Source organism: Schistocerca piceifrons, chromosome 2 (genome assembly GCF_021461385.2).
Source record: "Schistocerca piceifrons isolate TAMUIC-IGC-003096 chromosome 2, iqSchPice1.1, whole genome shotgun sequence".
NCBI lineage: Eukaryota > Metazoa > Arthropoda > Insecta > Orthoptera > Acrididae > Schistocerca > Schistocerca piceifrons.
Genome location: NC_060139.1, coordinates 101886210 through 101910772, shown reverse-complemented (window position 1 = coordinate 101910772; position 24563 = coordinate 101886210). Strand labels below are relative to the sequence as shown.

Below are 24563 nucleotides of genomic sequence, written 5' to 3'. Positions count from 1 at the left end.
GTGGACTTTACATTTATGATTTATGCAAGTGGCATGTCACTAATTACAATAGTTGTAGCATATTTAATTAATGGAATGTCATTTTATTTTGCAGATAGCAACTATTGTATATTCACGGCAGTCACGTGTCAGTTTTGATACTTTATGGCTGGAAGATCTGTATGAAAAAGTGATTATGGAAATTCAAGGAAGCAAGATAACACCACTTGTAGTGAATCCTGGAAGGATACTGTTGACATCGCAGAGGCTATATTTTCAACCCTACAATAATATTGAACCTGTAGGTTATCTTTTTACACATGTTAATGTTCTTCGCTTTATTGTTATTGATAATGTCAGACATTTTTATTGATACAGTCGCGCGTGCGCACCTGCCCCCACACACACACACACACACACACACACACACACACACACAGACAGACAGACAGAGAGACTACATCAAGCTCCATGTTAATTATTTGTATATGTTGCAGTACCCAGTACTGAAGATTCAGTTGAAGGATATAAAGAGGCTGATTAAAAGAAGATTTCTTTTGAGGCAGGTGGTAAGTGTACATTTATTGTTTATGATAAATTAGTAGATTTCCTAATATTAGTCAAGGTAATACTCAGATCCTACTCATACTTTAGTGCTGTTTAGATATATTCATATATACTTTTGCAACAGTAAGCAGGGCAGAGTGTATGCACGCACACACACACACACACACACACACACACACACACACACACACACACACACACACACAGTCCTCCCCCTCAGTGTCGCCTTACAAACAGTTACTACAGTAGTGTATGTGCATCATGGGGTAACTACACTCATGCTCATAAATTAAGGATAATTGCAGAATATGGTGCCACACAACGTGGCACTACACAAAACTGGCACTAACAGCATGGGCACATAGGGAACACACATGGCACAGATCTGTAAGTCCATGGTATTGGTGATAAGTTGAGAAAACAGTCCTGAAACACATGTGCTACCAAATGCCACTGTGTCCTGTTCATTCACCCCGACATCAATATGGGATATGATCACCATGCACACGTATACAAGCCACACAATTGTTTGGTATACTCTGGTTCAGGTGGTCAAGCAGTTGCTGGGGTGTAGCATCCCATTCTTGGACCAGTGCCTGTCGGAGCTCCTGAAGTGTTGTAGGGGTTTGAAGACGTGCAGTGGTACGTCGACCAAGAGCATCCCAGACATGCTCGATTGGGTTTCGGTCTGGAGAACAGATAGGCCACTCCATTCGCCTGATATCTTCTGTTTCAAGGTACTCCTCCATGATGGCAGCTCGGTGGGGCCATGCGTTATCATCTATCAGGAGGAAGGTGGGACCCACTGCACCCCTGAAAAGGTACACATACTGTGCAAAATGACGCCCTGATACACCTGACCTGTTACAGTTCCTCTGTCAAATACATGTAGGGGTGTACGTGCACACCACACCATCAAACCTTGACCTCCATACACATCCCTTTCTAGGACATTAAGGGGTTGGTATCTGGTTCCTGGTTCATGCCAGATGAAAACCCAGCGAGAATCAGTGTTCAGACTATACCTGGACTCGTCCGTGAACATAACCTGGGACCACTGTTCCAGTGACCATATACTGTGTTCTCGACACCAGGATTTACGGGCTCTCCTGTGACCAGGGGTCAGTGGAATGCACCTTGCAGGTCTCTGGGCGAATAAACCGTGTCTGTTCAGTGGTCTGTAGACTGTGTGTCTGGAGACAACTGTTCCAGTGGCTGTGGTAGAGTCCCAAGCAAGGCTATCTGCAGTAGTCCGTAGCTGTCTGCGGGCACTGATGGTGATATATCGGTCTTCTTGTGGTGTTTTACACTGTGGACGTCCCGTACTGTAGTGCCTGGACATGTTTCCTGTCTGCTGGAATCGTTGCCATAATCTTGAGATCACACTTTGTTGCACACGGAGGGCCCATGCTATGACATGCAGTGTTTGACCAGCCTCCAGTTGCCCTAGTATTCTGTCCCTCATAACGTCATCAATATGTGTTCTTTGAGCCATTTTCAACACACAGTCACCATTAGCACACCTGAAAATGTCTGCACACTTACTCGCTGCATCGTACTCTGACCTGCACCAACACACCTCTGTCTATGTGGACTGCTGCCAGCGCCACCGTGCGATGACCGCAGGTCAAATGCACCGCATGGTCATACCCTGAGGTGATTTAAACCTGCAAACTGCCCACCAGAGCATTATTTCACCATGTATCAGCATTATCCTTAATTTATGAGCATGAGTGTTTATGTTTTTCATATCTGCCCTCTAATGAATCCTTAGACAAAGAGGCTCTTTCAGATCACTTCATGCATCATCTGGGCATCTTGACAGCATGCTGGATTGCATTGGTCTTATTACTTACACAGTTGACTATGTGAAATTTAAAACGTTCCTGGTGTATAGATTGTTACATGAAATTTTGTGCGAACTGTAAGAGATCAATAACTTTCTGATATGATGTTTTGGTGTAGTGTTCTGGTCATCTTCAAATGTATACTGGTTAAAGTACACCGAGTCACTTTATTTAAGGCCCCACCTGTTCATGTGTCGTTAATTGAAATGGTGCTCTAAAAGCGTTACTTGAATACGTGCACTTCTGATGCACATTTATACATTGCTTTGAGCACCAATTGTGGTGTGAGCTCACCTTACCAATATTAGACTGACTATCTTTTAGTCAATGAAACTGCAGAATGATCTTGGCTAAGCAGACCACAAAGTTTCCCAATGACTGGATTCGGTGCAGTGTCCAACTGGAAACCATCATTCCAACTGATAAAGTCCTCTGACAGTCATATTTCTATTGGTGAAGTTCAGAAAGTTTGAAGCAGAGGCAACTATTTTCATTCAATAGCAATTCATCATAGACCAGTAGAAGCAGCATTTATCAGTAGAGGATTTGCTGCATTGGTGCAGGTGAGTACGCCAATTACGCTTCACGGTACCTCCTGAACGGTGCATGTGGTTTGCCCTTTATAGGATTTGCCACACTCACACGGAATCCTGTAAACATTTACCTTGCGCATGTTTTAAGTAGTATATTGAAAAATGTGCCTCAGTTGTGAAAATTTTCTGGTCTTTACCCAGGTTTTTGCTAGAATAATCTAGCCTTCTTCAAAAGAATAAAATTACTATAACATGCCAGAGTAAGGCACAGTCAACATTAAAAATTAAAACCTATAGTACCATGGTACCATGTCAAATTAAAACTACTTAACTGAATTCCAGCCCCGGCATCACTTCACCACACGGCCAGTTGGCAGTGGCAACTACGTTGGCACCCAACATAGTTGCTGCTGCCAACTGGCAACTACGTTGGCACTCAACATAGTTGCTGCTGCCAACTGGCCGCGTGGTGAAGTGATGCCGGGGCTGGAATTCAGTTAAGTAGTTTTAATTTGACATGGTACCACGGTACTATAGGTTTTAATTTTTAATGTTGACTGTGCCTTACTCTGGCATGTTATAGTAATTTTATGCTTTTGAAGAAGGCTAGATTATTCTAGCTGAAACCTGGGTAAAGACCTGAAAATTTTCACAACTGAGGCGGATTTTTCAATATAGTATTAGTCCATCACAGTTGCTGAGGGGGCTGCAATATGCTAAAAATTCTTAGTTTTAAGTAGTCTTTGGGTGCACCCAAAAACACCAGATTTTTTTCTGGAGGGCAAAAGACGACTGCAAGACAGTATTTTCTTAGCACTCTGCCTATTTTTGTTGAAATATCTCTTTCCAGTATATGACGTAAACTGTTATTTTGACACTGTCTTCATTGTTCTGCCATTTATACATCTGGAGCACTTTCTGTATATGATTAAATGAATACCTACTTACTAGGAACAAGTTTGGAGATGTTCCAGATCTGCTCACGTGGTGTTTGCATTTGAGATGCTATCAGCTTGGTGAATCAGTGTCTCAAGAATACCCATTGTATGTGCCAGATTGTGGCAACTTATAGCCTATAAGTTAAGATTTTATGAAGGGGCTTTTGATACACCAAATGTCCAAGTATGTCGTTGATTTTGCATCTCACTAAGACGTGTAAAAATGGAGTTAAGATGTTGAAGTAACTCTCAGAAACTGTCCAAATCCTGATACCAGTCTGTAAATGTATCATCAATTTATCACCAAAATACTGCTGGTTTCAAAATTGCCGAGTCAGGTACCCAAAAAAGGTTGTTCACCAAGGGAGTCAAAGGTTTTACAGGAGGAAAGGTGTCCCTATTTATTGCAAATCATTTATGTCAATACATCATATTTTTGGAACTTTATTGTATTGGTCCTAGAATGTGATAAACTAGTCATGGTGGGAGGGACTCGCATAATGTCTGGCTTACAGTCTGCAGATCAGCAGCTAGCTTTTGGTGGGCATGTTTTCTTGCAGCTCACACCATGGTAAATGTCTCAATGCAGACCATCACTAAGACAGCAATATCAGTTCTGTCCAAAGGGTTAAACTTCACAGTTCAGCCCACAAAGATTCCTGCAGAGGATACCATTGGTTCTGTGTAGGTGTCGCGCCAACAAGTACCACAGGTTGAAGCTGAAGCTGAAAGATAAGGCAGGAAACCATAAGAATGCTACAAGGTGGAAAGCCAACCAGACATAATATTACATGTGAAGAGAGACAGGCCATAAAAGTGCTCAGAAATAACAAGGATATTGTAGTCCTACATGCAGATAAAGGAAATGCTACCGTTTTTGATAGACACCTCTGAATATCAAAAGAAAATGGATGAGCTACTGTGCGACCCCATTACAGAGAAATAAGGAGTGATCTGACAGCTAGAATAGTCAAGAATATGAAGGTCCTTATAAAGGACTGAAGAACTGATTCTGATATCACAAGGAGACTCGTAACCACAGTTCCCATTCCTCCTAAATTTATGGAACTCTTAAACTCCATAAGAAGGATTAGTCATTTAGGCCTATAGTGAACAGGAACAACTCCCTATGTATTATGTAGCAAAACATCTGGCACCTAAATTACACTACCTTGTGGTACAAACAGACTCTTATGTAAAGGATTCTCCTTACTTTGTAAAGCTGATTAAGGAACAGCGGATACAGTCAACTGACATTTTGTTTGGTTTCAATATCAAGTCTCTCTTCACTAATGTACCTACAGAAGAGATAATTCACATCCTACGTAAGCAAATCCTATGGGATAGCTTTGATTTGATACGTATATGCCTGTCATCAACATACTTCCTCAGGCAGGGAAAATATGATAAGGAATTAGATGGAGTGGTAATGTGCTCCCCCCACTCTCCCCAGCCACTGCAGACATCTTCATGGAAACTTTTGAGCAAACGGCCCTACCTTCTGCACTATAATGCCCCCAATGTTAATTTAGCAATGTTTCCTTACCTAACTTATAAGTCAATGACAGAGCAGTAGAGCAAGGTGTGATAGGTGCCGCACAAAGACCAATGTTCACATGTGGTCAAGGAACACATCTGGATTACTGACTACGTGACTACAAAGAAACACATGAAATAATCTTGAAATTCGTAAGTTCTAAACAAAGTCACTTGTCAGCATGGTTGATGCTGGAAAAGAGGTGTGGCGCACTAGAAAAGGCGGATGCCAAGCAAGTTGACAGTCTCATCTCTGAGTTTCAGCAGCACAGCAGTATTCCAGAACGAGGCATGTAATTAATAATCTTAGGCAGAAGATGCAGCACGAAACACCATTTACATACCCATCTGCATAGCAGGATTAGAGATGGTAGACTTCACAGTACATGTCATCACCTGGCATGTCTGTAGCAGTGCATGTGTAGAGTAGGAATCAGTGTTGACACTATGAGGAGAAGATGGAGATTGGTCAAGGCTAGGTCAGCAGATTGGTGGAAATCTCACCACAGACCGAGCGATTTTCTTCTACCAGTAGCCAGCGGCTATAGCATGCAGGTATCCGGTCATGTGACAGGATCGACAGCTTGGGATGGAAGTAACACATGAAGGAGAAACTCCCTGCTGTAGCAGAAGGCCATTGTGAGTTACGGACATTTGAAATTGCTAACCTAGCTGTGCAGTGAAAGGCTGCCACTTGGTGCCACACCCACGCGAGAGCGGAGTGCGGGTGGTGCATGAGGTAGCGACAGTGAAGTCCGTTACCGGTGGGGACCATGTCTTGTACCTGCGGTGAGAACGTATGTGGTGGTGTCGTCAACTGCCATTGCTGGTCAAGCGATGGGGGCAGATGCCGGATTTCAGGTCACCGAGTGTGAAATGGGCACGATGGTCAGTTGTCGTAGTGCTGGTCCACTGCATGTCAGCCAGCAACGGCATGGTGCCAGCAGCTGATGTGAGCAATGAGTAAGCTGCCAGCACATGGGATGGGGCAGCTGGGTCACATCATCCTGAGCCAGTGGCAGTTCTGCATGTGCAGGGGTAGGCAGGCACTGGACATTGTTGTCACTTTGGGGCTGTGGAGGCAAGAGTGCAATGTCGTTGCCTGTTGGCTATGTGGATAGGTTGACAACTGAAAGTACTTGCTCCGGGCGCTGTGAGACAGTGTCCTTGATCATAGTGTGGGAGGCTGGCATCGAGGGGCTTCATCAGCTGGAGTGCTTGGTGCGCTATCGGTGGTTGTGGCATCAGTGGGGGTGCTGGCAGTGTCAGAGGTGGGCATCTGTGGAGTTTTGATAAGTATGGTGGCTGGGCTGGATGATGTGGGATTGAGTAGCATATAAGCAGGCTTGAGCTGGTTGACTGAAACAGTGGTAAGGGTGCCATGGAGGTAACGTAAATGTCTTGGGGTACCTCTTCAGGACTCACTGGGGGTCAGAACAGTGCAGTCGAAACGGGGTCTGGTTAGCACCGATGCACAGCATAACATGTGTGCATGACGTGAGGTCACCGTGAATGAATTCCCTGTGTTCGCCATGGGTCACAGGCGAGCCATACAATCCTGCAAGATGGCGACGAACTCAGGGATGACATCTGTGGGCAGGTGTTCAGGCTCCAGGTAGTCACCAGTGATGCGAGTGGCTGGCTGTAAACAAGGTAAACAAGGCACTGTGGTCGGTAGAAGACAGATGGTGTCGATGTAGTGGACAGTTGAATGGTGGACGTCCTGATGCACAATGGACCTGTGTGTGAGAGCAGGAAATTGCACCGGTAGGTCATCGTAGGGGCTGGAAAACACCACTCGCTTCATGTCAAAAAGAACAACGAAACGAGTGGTTCACGTTGTTGATCTCCTGGTCTTGCTTTAAATGATGCACTGGTCTGCAACGTTAGGGAGCAGGCTGTAGTGTCCAATGAAGTCCTCTCCAGTAACGGGGTCAATGACATCAGCAACAGTGAAGATCTGGCTGAGGTCCCATGGCAGGCCACATTTGAGAACACGATGATGTATGTTGTAGGTTGTGATGTTGGAGTTGTTTGCTGCTACCAGGAGGGTGGCTGAGGCAGTACCATGAGTATGAGTCGCTGGAGGAAGGTAGCCAACTCAGAGCTGGTGTCAATCAGGAAAGGCATGGCAGAGCGAGTGTCATGGACGAACAGGTGCTTGGGAGATCGAGCAACATCTGGGTGTGTCTAATCCCAGAGGCTGTTAGAGGGCCAAGAGCAGGGCTGATGGAATGACAGCCAGGAGGCTGCATCTGGTGGAGATGGGGCTAGTGCTCAGCAGTTGCAGTTGCGGGCAAAGGGACCAGCATGTCTTGAACCTGGTCGGTGAGGCTGGTGGCGTCGGTGAGGTAGAGCTCAGCACGCGATATCACAGCTGTCTGTCTTGAGGCTGTGAGGCAAGCCAGCCTGATGTGGTATAGGAAGCCGTTGGAGACCATGTGTGGCTCTGTCAGGTTTCGGAGGTAGCGCAGGAATTGTGAGGGTTTCTGGTCCCCACACTGCTCGATGGACCCAGACGAGCTGCATTTAGGATGATGTTAGTTGTGTCATGAGGTGGTGCCAGAGTGTCTTGTAGCAGTCTGTGGCTGGGGTGATGAAATAACATCAAGGATATCCATTGGATCTACATCTATGTGGTTACTCTGCAATTTACACTTAAGCACGTGGCAGAGGGTTTATCGAACCATTTTCATACTACTTCTATACCATTCCATTCTCGAATGGCGCGTGGGAAAAAGGAACACCTAAATCTTTCCTTTCGAGCTCTGATTTCTCCTATTGTATTATGATTATCATTTCTCCCTTCATAGGTGGGTGTCAACAAAATATTTTCGCATTCAGAAGAGAAAGTTAGTGATTGAAATTTCGTAAATAGATCTTGCCGCAAAGAAAACTGCCTTTGTTTCAGTGACTACCACCCCAACTCGCGTATCATATCAGTGACACTTTCACACCTATTGTGCGGTAACATGAAACGAGCTGCCCTTCTTCCACAATATTATCTATGTGCTCGTAATTGTAATTCCTAGGTATTTAGTCGAATTGTCAGCCTTTAGATTTGTGTGATTCATCATATAGGCCTACCCAAAATTGATCGGATTTCATTTAGTACTCATGTGGATGACCTCGCACTTTTCTTTTTTTTAGTGCCAATTGCCACTTTTTGCGCCATACAGAAATTCTCTCTAGATCATTTTGTAATTGGAATTGACCGTCTGATGATTTTATTAGATGGTAAATTACAGCATCACCTGCAGACAATCTAAGGGGGCTGCTTAGATTACCACCTAGGTCATTATGTAAATCAGGAACAGCAGAGGGCCTATGACACTACCTTGCGGAATGCCAGATATCACTTCTGTTCTACGCGATGATTTACCATCTATCACTACGAACTGTGACCTCTCTGAGAGGAAATCACGAATCCAGTCACACAACTGAGATGATACTCCATATGCACGCAGTTTGATTAACAGTCTCTTGTGAGGAACAGTATCAAAAGCCTTCTGGAAATCTAGGAATATGGAATCGATCTGAGTTCCCTTGTTAACAGCACTCATTACTTCATGGGAATGATATTTTCTGAGTCCGTGTTGGTTATATAGTCATTTTCTTCAAAGTGATTCATAATGTTCAAGTACAGTATATGCTCCAAAATCCTACTGCAAATTGAGGTCAGTGGTATGGGTCTGTAATTCAATGGGTTACTCCTATTTCCTTTCTTGAATATTGGTGTGACCTGTGCTACTTTCCAGTCTTTAGGAACAGACCTTTCGTCAAGTGAGTGGCTGTATATGATTGCTAAGAAAGGTGCTATTGCGCAGTGACGGTATTGACTGTTTTTTGCCACTGGTGTAGACACTTAGCCAGTCTTGGGGATTTTGCCTTCTTCTGAATTTGGCATGCTTTTTTCATTGCTTCTGCAACAGTGTTCTGATGTGTTTTGTGTACCATGGTGGATCAGTCCTGTCTCTTATTAACTTATGTGGTATGAATCATCTATTGCTGTCAATACTGTATCCTTGAATTTGAGCCATATCTGGTATACACTTACATAATTAATTTGGAAGGAATGGAGACTCTCTCTTAGGAAGGCATCAAGCGAATTTTTATCTGCTGTTTTAAATAGATAAGCGTTTATTTTTAGTTGATATGGTTTTGAGCCTCGCTACAATGACCTTGGGTTCACTAATCCCTGTATCCGTCATGATGCTCTCTATTAGATCAAGAATATTTGTGGCTAAGAGGTCAAGTGTGTTTTTGCAATCATTTACAGTTTGTGTAGGCTCATGAACTAATTGTTCAAAGTAATTCTCAGAGAAAGCATTTAGTACAATTTTGGAAGATATTTTCTGTCTACCACCGGCTTTGAACATATATTTTCACCAACAAATTGAGGGTAGATTGAAGTCTCCACCAATTATAACTGTATGAGTGGAGTACTTATTTGTAATGAGATTCAAGTTTTCTTTGAATTGTTCAGCTATTATATCATCTGATTCGGGTGGTTGGTAGAAGGAGCCAATTATTATTTTGGTACAGCTGTTGAGTATAACCTCTACCCATAGTAATTCACAGGGACTATCTATTTCAACTTCACTACAAGATGAACTAATACCAACAGACGCAAACACACTACCACCTATGTTGGCTCGAGCTGGCTGATCACCATAGCAAACCTGATGATGTCCTACGTGATGCCACAGCCAGTGAAGATTGCATCCACCAAGGAAATCCACAGATGTGAGCCCTGTAGATTGAAAGGCAGTAGGTTAGCCATGGCACAGTCAGATGGAGTGGTGATGGCGTGCAGGGCAATGGGCACTGACACGTCGAGGCAGGGAGGGACGTTGGCAGAGATGGCAGAAGCAGGGGCCAGTGTGGGTTTTGGCATGAAGTCTGCAATCAGAGGCTGGGCTTCTGGTGGTCATGTTGCTGTAATTTGTATGTGCAGGGCAGCGTTGCTATGATCCAGTTCCACAAGGTGCATGGTCAGCTCAGTGATGATGTCATGTAGCACCAGAACAGCAGCCGTGTGCGGTTAGGCATTGGTTGGGCGGAGGTGAAGCCATGACTGCTACGTTTCACAAAGGATGGTAAAATGTTTAGCACAAAAATGGAAGTTGTTGGTGGAGTGTACACTTGTGTGAGAGTCGAAACAAGTGCTAATGGAATGAGGCGGCCAACACCATGCCAGAATAGGAAATTAAATCGACAGAAAGTCTATTGTCGGGTCACCAGTATAGGAATGTTTCCTTACCTAACATCTAAGTCAATTAGCAAATAGTAGAACAAGGTGTGGTAGATGCCACACAAAGAACAATGTTCACACATAGTCAAGAGAACACAGCTAATTATGGACTATGCAACTACAAACACACACACAAAATAGTCACGAAATTAGTAAGTTCTGAACAAAGTCACTCGCCGGTGTGGTTGGCACTGAAAGGGCAGACGCCGAGCAAGTCGCTAGTCCCATCCCCAAGTTTCACCAGTACAGTGATATTCCAACGTGAGGCACGGAATTAATAGTCTTCAGCATAACACATGGCTCAAGACACCATTAACATGCCAAGCTGCATAGCAGGGTAGAAACAGCACAACCTGCGTCTCTCTCTCAAAACTTCACACTACGTGTTGCCCTGTGTGTGGCATGTCCATAGCAGTGTGAGTGCAGAGCAGGATCTGATGTTGATGCCACGAGGAGAAGGTGGAGGCTGGTCGAGGCTAGGTCAACAGAAGTCTCACCACGGGCCGAGCTATTGTTCTCTACTGGTAGCCAGTGACCGTAGTATGCAGATCTCCAGTCACACACTAGGATTGACAGCTTGGGATGGAAGTAACACACAAAGAGAGAAACTCACTGCCTTGGCAGACAGCTGTTGCGAGCTAGGGACACATGGAACTGCTAAGAGAGCTGTGCAGTGAAAGACTGCCATACTGGCTAGTGTGTGTAGGCAATACATATTTTATCTGGCCACAATGGGAAGCAGAAGTGAGAGTTCCTTCAGAACTCAAACAGCCTGCATAAAAGTATAAATTTTGTGCATGCAACCAAAAACAACAGTGTTTTTTTCATTTTTGGATGTGTTGGTACACACTATGTGATCAGAAGTATTCGGGCACCGCGAAAAACATACGTTTTTCATATTAGGTGCATTGTACTGCCACCTATTGCCAGGTACTCCATATCAGTGAACTCAGTAGTCATTAGACATTGTGAGAGAGAGGAATGGGGCCCTCCGCAGAACTCACAGACTTCAAACGTGGTCAGGTGATTGGGTGTCACTGGTGTCATACAGCTGTATGTGAGATTTTCACACTCCTAAACACTCCTAGGTCCACTCTTCCTGATGTGATAGTGAAGTGGAAACATGAAGGGACATGTACAGCACAAAAGTGTGCAGGCTGACCTCATCTGTTGACTGACAGAGACCGCCAACAGTTGAAGAGGGTTATAATGTGTAATAGGCAGACATCTATCTACACCATCACACAGGAATTTCAAACTACATCAGGATCCACTGCAAGTTGTATGACAGTAGGCGGGAGGTGGGAAAACTTGGATTTCATGGTTGAGTGGCTGCTCATAAGCCACACATCACACTGGTAAATGCCAAATGACGCCTTGCTTCATGTAAGGAGCATAAACATTGGATTATTGAACAGTGGAAAAACATTGTGTGGAGTGACGAATCACGGCGCACAGTGTGGTGATCCGATGGCAGGGTGTGGGTATGGTGAATACCCGGTGTACCTCATCTGCCAGTGTGTGTAGTGCCAACAGTAAAATTTGGAGGTGGTGGTGTTATGATGTGGTCTTGTTTTTCGTGGAGGGGGCTTGCATCCCTTGTTGTTTTGCATGGCACTATCACAGCACAGGCCTACATTGATGTTTTAACCACCATCTTGCTTCCCACTGTTGAAAAGCATTTTGGGGATGGTGATTGCATCTTTCAACACGATCGAGCACCTGTTCATAATGCACGGCCTGTGGTGAAGTGATTACACGACAATAACATCCCTGTAATGGACTGGCCTGCACATAGTCCTGACCTGAATCCTATAGAACACCTTTGGGATGTTTTGGAATGGCGACTTCATGCCAGGCACCACCGACTGACATCGATACCTCTTCTCAGCGCAGTACTCTGTAAAGAATGGGCTGCCATTCCCCAAGAAACCTTCCAGCACCTGATTGGACGTATGCCTGTGAGAGTGGAAGCTGTCATCAAGGCTAAGGGTGGGCCAACACCATACTGAATTCCAGCATTATTGATGGAGGGCACCTCAAACTTGTTAGACGTTTTCAGCCAGGTGTCCAGATACTTTTGATCACATAGTGTATATATCCACTGATGGCAGACTGGGTCAGAGAGAGTACCAGAAGCCATCCGACACAAATTGGTACCTGCATGCAGAGAGCACCATCACCCAGCTCAGAAATATTCTGGTCTGCATGCACTGACCACCCATGCATGTGGGTTAAGTGATACTAATAATGAAGAAGAATTGAGGAAGCTATACCAGACCTTTCGCGGCAATGGGTATGATAACAACATTGTTAAACTGTTCGCTTTGATCCTGTACCCATTACACATGTCGTACAAATGGAGATGATATTTTAATTACTGATGACGCCTTTTGGCATAATTGTTTCATTATTCTCCAGTGCATGATGTAATTTTAGAAATGTACTTCTGATGAAGGTATATTTATATGTACCGAAACCTTGGTCAAGAATTTTAATAAAAAAATTCTATCCTGCAACTGTTTTTGGCTGCCATCCTTTATTGTGAATAACAACAGGCAGCGAAAACCAACTGGATTAAGAAAAGAGGAGGAGGCAAGGAAGAGAAGCTTCCACTTGTCCACTTACGATATGTGAAAGGTATTAGTGAATAGCTAGGAAGCATTCTCTGCCAATGACATTTTAAACTAATTTTCCGTAGCAGTCACAGGATCCACAGCATGATAGGCTCCATCAGGGATGCAGTGACCAAGCTTAATTCTGCCAGAGTATACGAGCTATGTTGTGAGTGTGAAGCTGCCTAAGTAGGTGAGACAGGGAGACTAGTAGCAAATGAGTAACAAAATGTGAATGCTACATTTTATTGGAAATGGTAGCACAATAAATTGGTGATAGAGTAACACGACCCTGATTGTGGACAATGTCATTCAGGAAGCCTGTGTACTGCCAAAAGTGTCAAGAACGCGTTAATGCAAAATATGAGATGCAATTGAAATTATTAAGCAGCCTGACAACATCTAAAGAGAAGATGGCTGCGAACCTCTGGAGTCCTGGCTGGTGGTTATATTAGTTTGACAGACCTCAAGCGGTCATGGGACAGAAGCCCTGCCAGGCACAGACATGACAATCTAAACAAACAGCTATAGAGAAACTGTCAGTGCATTTCATCACACACCAGGAAGAAATTATGCCCGTCAGCAGACAGACGCTAATAATTGACAAGCTGGATAGTCCCTCTGGCCATGACTAGCCTATTTTATTGTAGGGCCAATAAAGATTCATAAATGTGATGTATTGACACCAATTGTTTGCAATAAATAGGGGCACCATTCTTCCTTCAAAACCAGTCTTGTTCTGAGAAAGGTTGTTGTAATACAGCTGAAACAATGGTTTGATAGTTTATATTTTAAAGTATATTATATAATGACACGACACTGTATAATACCCAAAAGAATGTTAATCATCTTGACACCAGCCACATAAGCCAATGTAGCTAGTTTTATGTTTAAGATTATGAGAAGCAGGCACTCAGGGTCAGTAGTTTTAAAACCAACAGAATTTTTGTGATATGCTGATGATACATTTGTAGATTGATGTCATGGTTTGGATAGCCTAAGTGTTTCTTAAAGAGCTTAACACCACACATGTTGTTGTTGTTGTTGTTGTTGTTGTTGTGGTGGTCTTCAGTCCTGAGACTGGTTTGATGCAGCTCTCCATGCTACTCTATCCTGTGCAAGCTTCTTCATCTCCCAGTCCCTACTGCAGCCTACATCCTTCTGAATCTGCTTAGTGTATTCACCCCTTGGTCTCCCTCTACCATTTTTACACTCCACACTTCTCTCCAATACTAAATTGGTGATCCCTCGATGCCTCAGAATGTGTCGTACCCTCCTTCTAGTCAAATTGTGCCACAAATTCCTCTACCTCCCAATTCTATTCAGTACCTTCTCATTAGTTAAGTGATCTACCCATCTAATCTTCAGCATTCTTCTGTAGCACCACATTTCAAAAGTTTATCTTCTTGTATAAACTATTTATCATCCATGTATCACTTCCATACATGGCTACACTCCATACAAATACTACCAGGAAAGACTTCCCGACACCTAAAACTATACTTGATGTCAACAAATTTCTCTTCTTCAGAAACGCTTTCCTTGCCATAGCCAGTCTACATTTTATATCCTCTCTACTTCGACCATCATCAGTTATTTTGCTCTCCAAATAGCAAAACTCACGCACTACTTTAAGTGTCTCATTTCCTAATCTAATTCCCTCAGCAACACCTGGTTTAATTTGACTCCATTCCATTATCCTTGTTTTGCATTTGTTGATATTCATCTTATATCCTCCTTTCAAGACACTGTCCATTCAATTCAACTGCTCTTTCAAGTCCTTTGCTGTCCCTGACAGAATTACAAAGACATTGGCAAACCTCAAAGTTTTTACTTCTTCACCATGGATTTTAATTCCTACTCCAATTTTTCTTTAGTTTCATTTACTGCTTGCTCAATATACAGACTGAATAGCATCGGGGAGAGGCTACAACCCTGTCTCACTCCCTTCCCAACCCCCAACTACTGCTTCCCTTTCATGTCCCTCGACTCTTATAACTGCCATCTGGTTTCTGTACAATTTGTAAGTAGCATTTTGCTCCCTATATTTTAACCCTGCCACCTTCAGAATTTGAAGGAGAGTATTCCAGTCAACATTGTCAAAAGCTTTCTCTAAGTCTACAAATGCTAGAAACGTAGGTTTGCCTTTCCTTAATCTATCTTCTAAGATAAGTCGTAGGGTCAGTATTGCCTCACGTGGTCCAACATTTCTACGGAATCCAAAGTGATCTTCCCCAAGGTCAGCTTCTACCAGTTTTTCCATTTGTCTGTAAAGAATTCGGGTTAGTATTTTGCAGCTGTGACTTATTAAACTGATAGTTCGGTAATTTTCACATCTGTCAACACCTGCTTTCTTTGGGATTGGCATTACTATATTCTTCTTGAAGTCTGAGGGAATTTCGCCTGTCTCATACATCTTGCTCACCAGATGGTAGAGTTTTGTTAGGCCTGGCTCTCCCAAGACTGTCAGTAGTTCTAATGGAATGTTGTCTACTCCCGGGGCCTTGTTTCGACTTAGGTCTTTCAGTGCTCTGTGAAACTCTTCACGCAGTATCATATCTCCCATTTCATCTTCATCTACCTCCTCTTCCATTTCCATAATATTGTCCTCAAGAACATCGCCCCTGTATAGACCCTCTATATACTCCTTCCACCTTTCTGCTTTCCCTTCTTTGCTTAGAACTGGGTTTCCAGCTGAGCTCTTGATATTCATACAAGTGGTTCTCTTTTCTCCAAAGGTCTCTTTAATTTTCCTGTAGGCAGTATCTATCTTACCCCTAGTGAGATATGTCTCTATATCATCACATTTGTCCTCTAGCCATCACTGCTTAGCCATTTTGCACTTCCTGTCGATCTCATTTTTGAGACGTTTGTATCCCTTTTTGCCTGCTTCACTTACTGCATTTTTGTATTTTCCCCTTTCATCAGTTAGATTCAGTATCTCTTCTGTTACCCAAGGATTTCTACTAGCCCTCGTCTTTTTACCTACTTGATCCTGTGCTGCCTTCACTATTTCATTCCTCAAAGCTACCGATTCTTCTTCTAATGTATTTCTTTCCCCCATTCCTCTCAATTGTTCCCTTATGCTCTCCCTGAAACTCTTTACAACCTCTGGTTCTGTCAGTGTATCCAGGTCCCATCTGCTTAAATTCCCACCTTTTTGCAGTTTCTTCAGTTTTAATCCACAGTTCATAACCAATAGATTGTGGTCAGAGTCCACATCTGCTCCTGGAAATGTCTTACAATTTAAAATCTGGTTCCTAACTCTCTGTCTTACCATTATATAATCTATCTGAAACCTTTTAGTATCTCCAGGGCTCTTTCATTATTCTTGAACCAAGTGTTAGCTATGATTAAGTTACGCTCTGTGCAAAATTCTACCAGGTGGATTCCTCTTTCATTTCTTAGCCCCAATCCATATTCACCTACTACATTTCCTTCTCCTACTGTCGAATTCCAGTCACCCATGACTATTAAATTTTCATCTCCCTTCACTATCTGAATAATTTCTTTTATCTCATCATACATTTCACCAATTTCTTCATCATCTGCAGAGCTAGTTCATATATAAACTTGTACTGCTGTAGTACGTGTGGGCTTCGTGTCTATCGTGGCCTCAATAATGCGTTCACTATGCTGTTTGTAGTAGCTTACCCGCACTCCTATTTTTAATTAATTATTTAACCTACTCCTGCATTACCCCTGTTTGATTTTGTATTTACAACCCTGTATTCACCTGACCAAAAGTCTTGTTGCTCGTGCCACCGAACTTCACTAAGTCCCACTATATCTAACTTTAACCTATCCATTTCCCTTTTTAAATTTTCTAACCTACTTGCCCGATTTAGGGATCTCACATTTCACGCTCCGATCTGTAGAACGCCAGTTTCTTTCTCTTGATAACAATGTCCTCTTGAGTAGTCCCCGTCCGGAGATCCGAATGGGGGACTATTTTACCTCCGGAATATTTTACTCAAGAGGATGCCATCATCATTTAATCATAGAGTAAAGCTGCATGCCCTTGGGAAGAAGTATGGCTGAAGTTTCCAGTTGCTTTCAGCCATTCGCAGTACCACAACAGCAAGGCCGTTTTGGTTAGTGTTACAGGGCCAGATCAGTCAATCATCCAGACTGTTGCCCCTGCAACTACTGAAAAGGCTGCTGCCCCTCTTCAGGAACCACACGTTTGTCTGGCCTCTCAACAGATACCCCTCCGTTGTGGTTGCACTTACGGTATGGCTATCTGTATCATTGAGGCACGCAAGCCTCCCCACCAATGGCAAGGTCCATGGTTCATGGCACATGAAAACATGAAATTGACTGTGAAGATAAAGAGAGGAGGTTATTGCTGTTTTTAGATCTGTTTAAGGGCAGTGACATCCTTGGACATTTGGTGTTTCGAAATCCCCTGATACAAATTTTCATTTACAGTTTACCAGTTGCCACCATGCGAGAACTGATTGGTATGAAATTTTGAACTATTAACTGTCATGAAAGTGGGAATGGAGGTGGAGGGGATGTGGAGCTAGGTAAATAGATGGTAGGTGAACCAAAGAAATCCTTTGCTAGATTCTAAGAAATAAGAAAAGACTAAGATGTTGACCTAGTGGAATGTGGGTAGATGAAATTTAGAAATCATCATTCTTCAACAGCATGATGGATATGTATAGTCGAATACCAAAATGCCTGGAGAAGGGCCTTTTATCCAGCAGTGTATGTCAGATACCTGATTTATTTATTTATTGACTTACTTACTTACTTTCTTACTTACTTATTTATGTTTAGTCATCTAAGGATTATCTCACAGTGGCATAGGAATTGTCATGGCAATACATTGAAAAACAATAACTCAAAATATAAATATACACAGAAACCATAATAGTATTTGCTTGAAGTGATTCAGGAAAACCGTGGAAAATCCAAATCAGTATGGTCAAACAGAGCAAACTCCATCCTCTTGAGTATGACGTCAGTGTCTTAGCATATGCGCTGCATCATTCTGTTGGTCCCTATAATACAGTGTTCTTTGATTTACACAAAATTTGCTTTAGATAGCTTCTGATATAAGACATAATTTTGCCACATTCATTGACGACCCCCCCCCCCCCCCCCTCCGACTTCTGGAGCATGAAGATGCTGCCAATCCCTTTGCAATAACTCCACTCTATTCAGAAAACTGACTATTTGAGTTTCTGTTTTTTTTCCTTGGCAAATATTAATCCAAACTGGATTTTGTTCCATGATTGTGTACATAATTATTAGTGAAATACTAATTAATGTTTTCCCTGATATCCACCACAAAGTGGCAGATGTACTCACTTGGTGCAGTGAGGATACCCAATTTTTTTAAATAGCTCTTTACAATGAGTCCATCCTTTAAATTCGAACATTTTAGGTTACCGTTTACTGTTACCGGTCACTAAGACTGGTAACAGTAAACTTGTTGTTTCATTTAATGAGTCCATCCACTGCTTCTTCTTATTATTCTTAAGGCAGTTTACTGCAGTTTGAAAAATATGATAAAACCTTTAAGATATAACATGCTGAGGGCATTTTTGTGCCAGTGTCTTAGTATGTTGATTCCATGTCATTTGACAGCCAATATTCATCTGTAAAAATGTTATGTTTGTAACCCCATCTGAAGGTTTGTCATCTATGCTTGATATAACAGAGTTGTTTCTCCTCTTTATGCTGAGGTGCATACTGTTTGATTTTTGTGGGGAGCACATTGTGCTCATGTGGGAGCGATCTAGATGCTTGTAAAGCAATAAACTGGTAGCCAAGATCGCATGAATTCTTTTTATTCCATGATTACCAGTTACAGTGAAACTAAAGCCGCCATCATCGGATCTTAGGACACATACAGGTTACAACATCAAGGCATTAATATCACCATTGTTTGCCTTGATGTTGTAACCTGCATGTGTCCTAAGATCTGATGATGGCGGCTTGAGTTTTGCCGAAGCTGGTAATTATGGAATAAAAAGAATTCCTGCGATCTTGGCTACCAGTTTATTGTTTTACTGTTTGATTTTTTTCATATTCTTTTTTAATTTATTACACAATGTCAAATCATAAACATCCTTCCTTTCTCCAATAGGAGCTCTGTTGTTTTATCAGTGACATTGATGTTGCTGTCAGCAACAAAGAGAACTTTTTGTCCTTGTCTTATACTATGTAGAAGTCATTGGTATGCATAAAGAATAGAATTGGACCCAGTACACTACCACATGGAATGCCTATGTTGAATGTTTAATGGTTGTTGTCTGACAATTGTTTTACTAGAATTTTATTATCAGCCGATATGTGAACTATCCTCACCTTTTACACCCCATTTTGTGGGTAAGACTGGAACCACTTTTATTTATTTATTTATTTATTTGGTATGCGTATTCCATAGATCCGTATATGCGAGTGATTCGCCTGGATGTGGAACGTGTCAATACAACTGTACAAATACAATTAATGCTACAGAATAGTAATATAATACAATGACATAGATATTGATAAGTATCACTTTTTTCATTTACAAGCTCTCATTTAACTAGTATAGCAATTCACAATATAACATTATAAAAACATTAACACTATAACATTAGCATAATATTGTATCATCCATCCAATAACTAAGAGACTAAATACATCTATTATTAAGGGAGGGCATTACTTCTGGAAAAGAATTCATCTAAGGAGTATAGTGGATGGTCAAGCAGGTATTTTTTTAATGTACCTTTGAACAGCATTTCATTTTCTCTTGTACATTTAACATAATTAGGCAGCACATTAAAAGTCTTTATAGCAGCATACTTTACTCCCTTCTGTACAAGTGATAAATTTTTTAGTTCAACATGTAGATCATCTTTACCTCTAGTATTGTAGCCATTCCTCTTACACCAAGTGCATCTAGCTTGTTTAGTAGTATTTTATGATCAGCAGTGTCAAAAGCCTTGGACAAGTCTAAGAATATCTCTGTAACATGTTATTCTTGTCAAGAGTTTCAAGTGCCACTTTTGTAAACTCCCTGAAGTCCAGTATTGTACTTTTCTCACTTCAGAAACCAGACTGTGCTTCATTTAAAATGTTGTATTTACTTGTATAATTCATTAGTCTGTTTTTCATAATAGATTCAATTATTTTTGAGAATGAAGACATTAGTGAAACTGGCCAATAGTTTTCAATATTTTCCACAGTACCTTTTTTAAGTAAGGGCGCATTTCATTAATGCTTTAAGTACTCCAGAAATTACCTTACCTGAAGGACTCATTAATTGCATTTGTTAATGAGGCATTATGCTGTCTATTGGCTCCTTCAGTTCAGAGACTGGAACATGATCTATATCTTCTGACCTCTTACTCTTTAATTTCCATGTTGTCTTCTTGACTTAAAGTTATGTTGTGAGAAATAACATAATTGTGCTTGCTGTCTGAGTCTTTGTGGTTGCTACATGATGATTATGACTTAAAGATCACAAGTCAATGTTTCCTTCTTTCATGGGAAATTAATGAAGGATATATGGGATGCAAAATATCTTAAGACTAAAGCCAAGATGTTTAACAAACAATAAATAAATGAGCTCTGTTTTCCATGTGGAACCATGAGCATGAGAAAGAATGAAAAGAAGAGGAGAATAATGAAATTCTATTCAATTTCTGTACCATACTTGCAAATTGAATTCATTGATGGATCCTAACTGAGAAACAGATAAGTAGAATGCAGGTACAAGAAATGAAGTTTTTTTTTTTTTTTTTTTTTTTTTTTTGGAAGAATGAAATGCTGTATCATTACAGGCAGGATAAAAATGAAACAATCATGGAATTACCAGTGTTAAAAATGACTGTCTCTGTGAAAGAATTGACAATCCTTTGAAATTGCTTGAGCATCTGAAAATATACAATGAAAGATTATCCCTAAAAGTTAAAAATTATAATTGTTGAGACAGAATAAGACTAGACAGACACCAACCTAATATTTGGAGTGAAGAAGAAGATTTCACCCCGTCCCATTTGGTGTATGAAACAGATAAGTTGATAAATTTGTTTGCAAATGTATCCTTAAAGCTTGTTGGCATACACTAACTAACACACATTGACTTTTTTCTCTGCCTGTTTTCCTTTCAGTAGATTTATCACTTCACCGCTTTAGTTTATTTTCTAACAAGATTTTAATTTCAGTAGCTACACATTTTGGTGAACTACTACAAGATGAATACAGGCAAGCCTACCTCCTTCTGAGATTTTTGGTTTATTTGTTCTTGCTGATACTTGGACATTTTTGTTTCTGTGAGAGGCCAGTAGTACTTACATATCTGCTAGTGTTGAGTTTGTCCTCTTATTCACAGGTTTAACAGTTTTTCACATACACAGACTCTCAGCTCCCTACAGTGAAATTCACCTCTAAAATTGTACTATCACATAACAATCCCATATTACGTGCAATGAAAAAATAAACATATGATCTTATATGATCTTCCATAACAAACATGATAAAAACTCACTGACATTCCCATAACAGAACAGACAGATTTTATTTTCAGGACTCAAAAATACACTTTGATAATGGTTAGTAAAGAAGAAACTCTCAAACAACTAAGAGAAAACATGAACATTAGCAAAGTTAGGTCAGTAGACCAGAGACTAACATATACACTTTTAATCATTGTCACAAGTTGATGTTTCCCCTACAACCGCACATGGTAAAATTGAGCTTCCGGAATGTGCAGGTATTTATAACATACCCATCACCCTGCTCTACCTGTAAACTGCTGGTGTGTCTATTGATTTTTGTGGACTTGTTTGCTGAGGTGAGTGTGACCCTGGGGATGAGAGGCTAGGCCAACTACTGGGTTGGTCTGAAGTTGTTGATGTGGATCCCAGGTTCTTGTCATTAAGGAAGGACATCTGGTGTCAGCAAATATGCCAGTTTGATGTGTTCCAGTGATACTGCTAGTGATTTTCCATTGCACATCATTTGCGTCACATGTTCATCACGTTTGAGTGCTTTGAAACATCCAGAGTATGGCAGTTGTAGTGATGGGCACACTGTATTTGTCCTTAGCATCACATGTGAGTACATTCTAAGATACCTTGTGGATGAAAACTTTCTGGTCTCTATTGGCGGGGTGTTGGTGAAGGACATAGCTTAGAGGTTTGAATCTATTTCTGAAAAATTTGGACTCCTTGTTGTGCTATCTGTCAGACAGGGGGGAAGCAAATTATTATTTGTGGGAACTTCAATGTAGATTCTCTGAAAGAGGGTAATAGGAAAAATGACCTTGAAGTATTACCCGGTTCTTTCAATTTGACACCCGTTATTGATTTTCCTACTCGGGTGGTAAAGGATAGCAGCTCACTGATAGATAACTTCTTTATAGACCAAGATAAGTTTAACCAGATAAATGCTCAGCCTGTTGAGAATGGTCTTTCTGATCATGGTGCACAGCTAGTTACAATATATGACATAGCCCCATTCAGCAATACTAAACAGTCCTCCAAAGTAGTACGTTCAGTCAACAATTTAACAATTGCAAATTTCAGGGAAAGCCTGCAGCAGTTAGACTGGGATGAGGTGTACCATGAACCTGATGCCAATTTAAAATATAATTTATTTCATGATATTTTTGTAAATGCATTTGAAAACTGCTTCCCCAAGAAAATAGTTAAATATACTCGTAAGAAACCTTGTAACAAACCATGGCTTACTAAGGGTATAAAAATATCTTGTAACCGGAAAAGGGAAATGTATCTGACAGTAAGAAAGAGTAGTGACCCAGAAACTATCAAACATTATAAAAACTACTGTGTTATATTAAGAAATGTTATTAAAAAATCCAGAAGTATGTGTATCATGTCTGAAATCAGCAACTCTGATAATAAAATTAAAACAATTTGGAATATTATTAAAAGAGAAACAGGTCAACCAAGAGCAGAGGAAGACAGTATTACCATCAAATTGAATGAAAACTTTACGAACAAAAAGTCAGAAGTTGAAATTATTTTTAATAATCATTTTCTAAATGTTGTGGATATAGTAGGATCCAGGTGTTCATTAGAAGATGCTAGGCTGTTAATGGAAGAGGCCATACCTATGCAATTTGATGCAATTGAAATCTCACTCACTTCTCCCTCTGAAATTAGGAAAATAATAAACTTGCTTAACAGCAAAAACTCACATGGAATTGATGGCATTTCCAGCAAAATACTAAAAGCTTGTTCTCAACAGATAAGTAAGATTCTCAGCCACCTGTGTAATAGCTCTCTGGAACATGGCATTTTCCCTGATAGACTGAAATATGCTATTGTTATACCTTTGCATAAAAAGGGGGATAGGTCTGATGTCAACATTTACCGTCCAATCTCCCTTCTAACAGCTTTATCCAAAATTTTTGAGAAAGTAATGTATTCAAGAGTAGCTTCACATATCTGTAAAAATGAAGTACTAACAAAATGTCAGTTCGGTTTCCAGAAAGGTTTTTCAACAGAAAATGCCATATATGCTTTCACCAATCAAATTTTGAATGATCTGAATAACCGAACACCACCCGTTGGGATTTTTTGTGATCTCTCAAAGGCTTTTGATTGTGTAAATCATGAAATTCTGCTAGACAAGCTCAAGTATTGTGGCATGAGTGGGACAGTGCACAAATGGTTTAATTCGTACCTAACTGGAAGAGTGCAGAAAGTTGAAATAAGTAGTTCTCATAATATGTCAACTCAAATTGACCCCCATGATCAGCAGTGACATAAGCTTGACAGCTAAAGTGGGAAATCCATACTATTAAAATGGCTCTTGTCGTTGTTTCCCCTGAGATGTCACTAACTGTCAATACTTGTGCCCAACAAGTGTATCATTCAAAATCTGTAGAAATATATTGATACCCATCAGGCGGTGGAAGTGGGCGCACATGATCTGCGTGACTGTGGGAGAAATGGACTGTTGCTTCTGTAAATTCTCCGACATGTTTGTTTATCAGTCTGCTGACTTTGCAGAGGTTGAATTGCTTTGTAAATACTCATGTAACTGTTTGTCTTTGGTTACACTGTACTGTACTGTTTATAATGTATTGCACAAGAACTTGCATCAGTTCTGAAAAAAGAAGCAGCAACTACATTTTCTGCCCTCTTATTGTCATGTGTCCATTTTAATTTGAGCAGTGAATTCTAGTTGGCAAAATAGTTGGTGAGAACAACCCCCCTTGAGTTTCTTGAAAGCAGAAGTAATTGATTTATGGTCTGTGTAGACTACAAATGGTCTGGCTTCGACATAAGGATGGAAGTGCTGCACAACTTCATAGATAA

At 41.2% G+C, this 24563-nt stretch overlaps 1 protein-coding gene across 1 annotated transcript in view; it reads left to right on the top strand.

Annotated features, from left to right (window-relative positions):
* LOC124773078 (protein FAN-like) overlaps positions 1 to 24563 on the top strand; it is a 237374-nt gene that overhangs the window by 48599 nt on the left and 164212 nt on the right. The window contains exons 5-6 of the mRNA XM_047249371.1: positions 95 to 280; positions 477 to 548. Of these exons, the coding sequence (XP_047105327.1) occupies positions 95 to 280; positions 477 to 548 (258 nt within the window). The remainder of the gene's footprint in view (positions 1 to 94; positions 281 to 476; positions 549 to 24563) is intronic.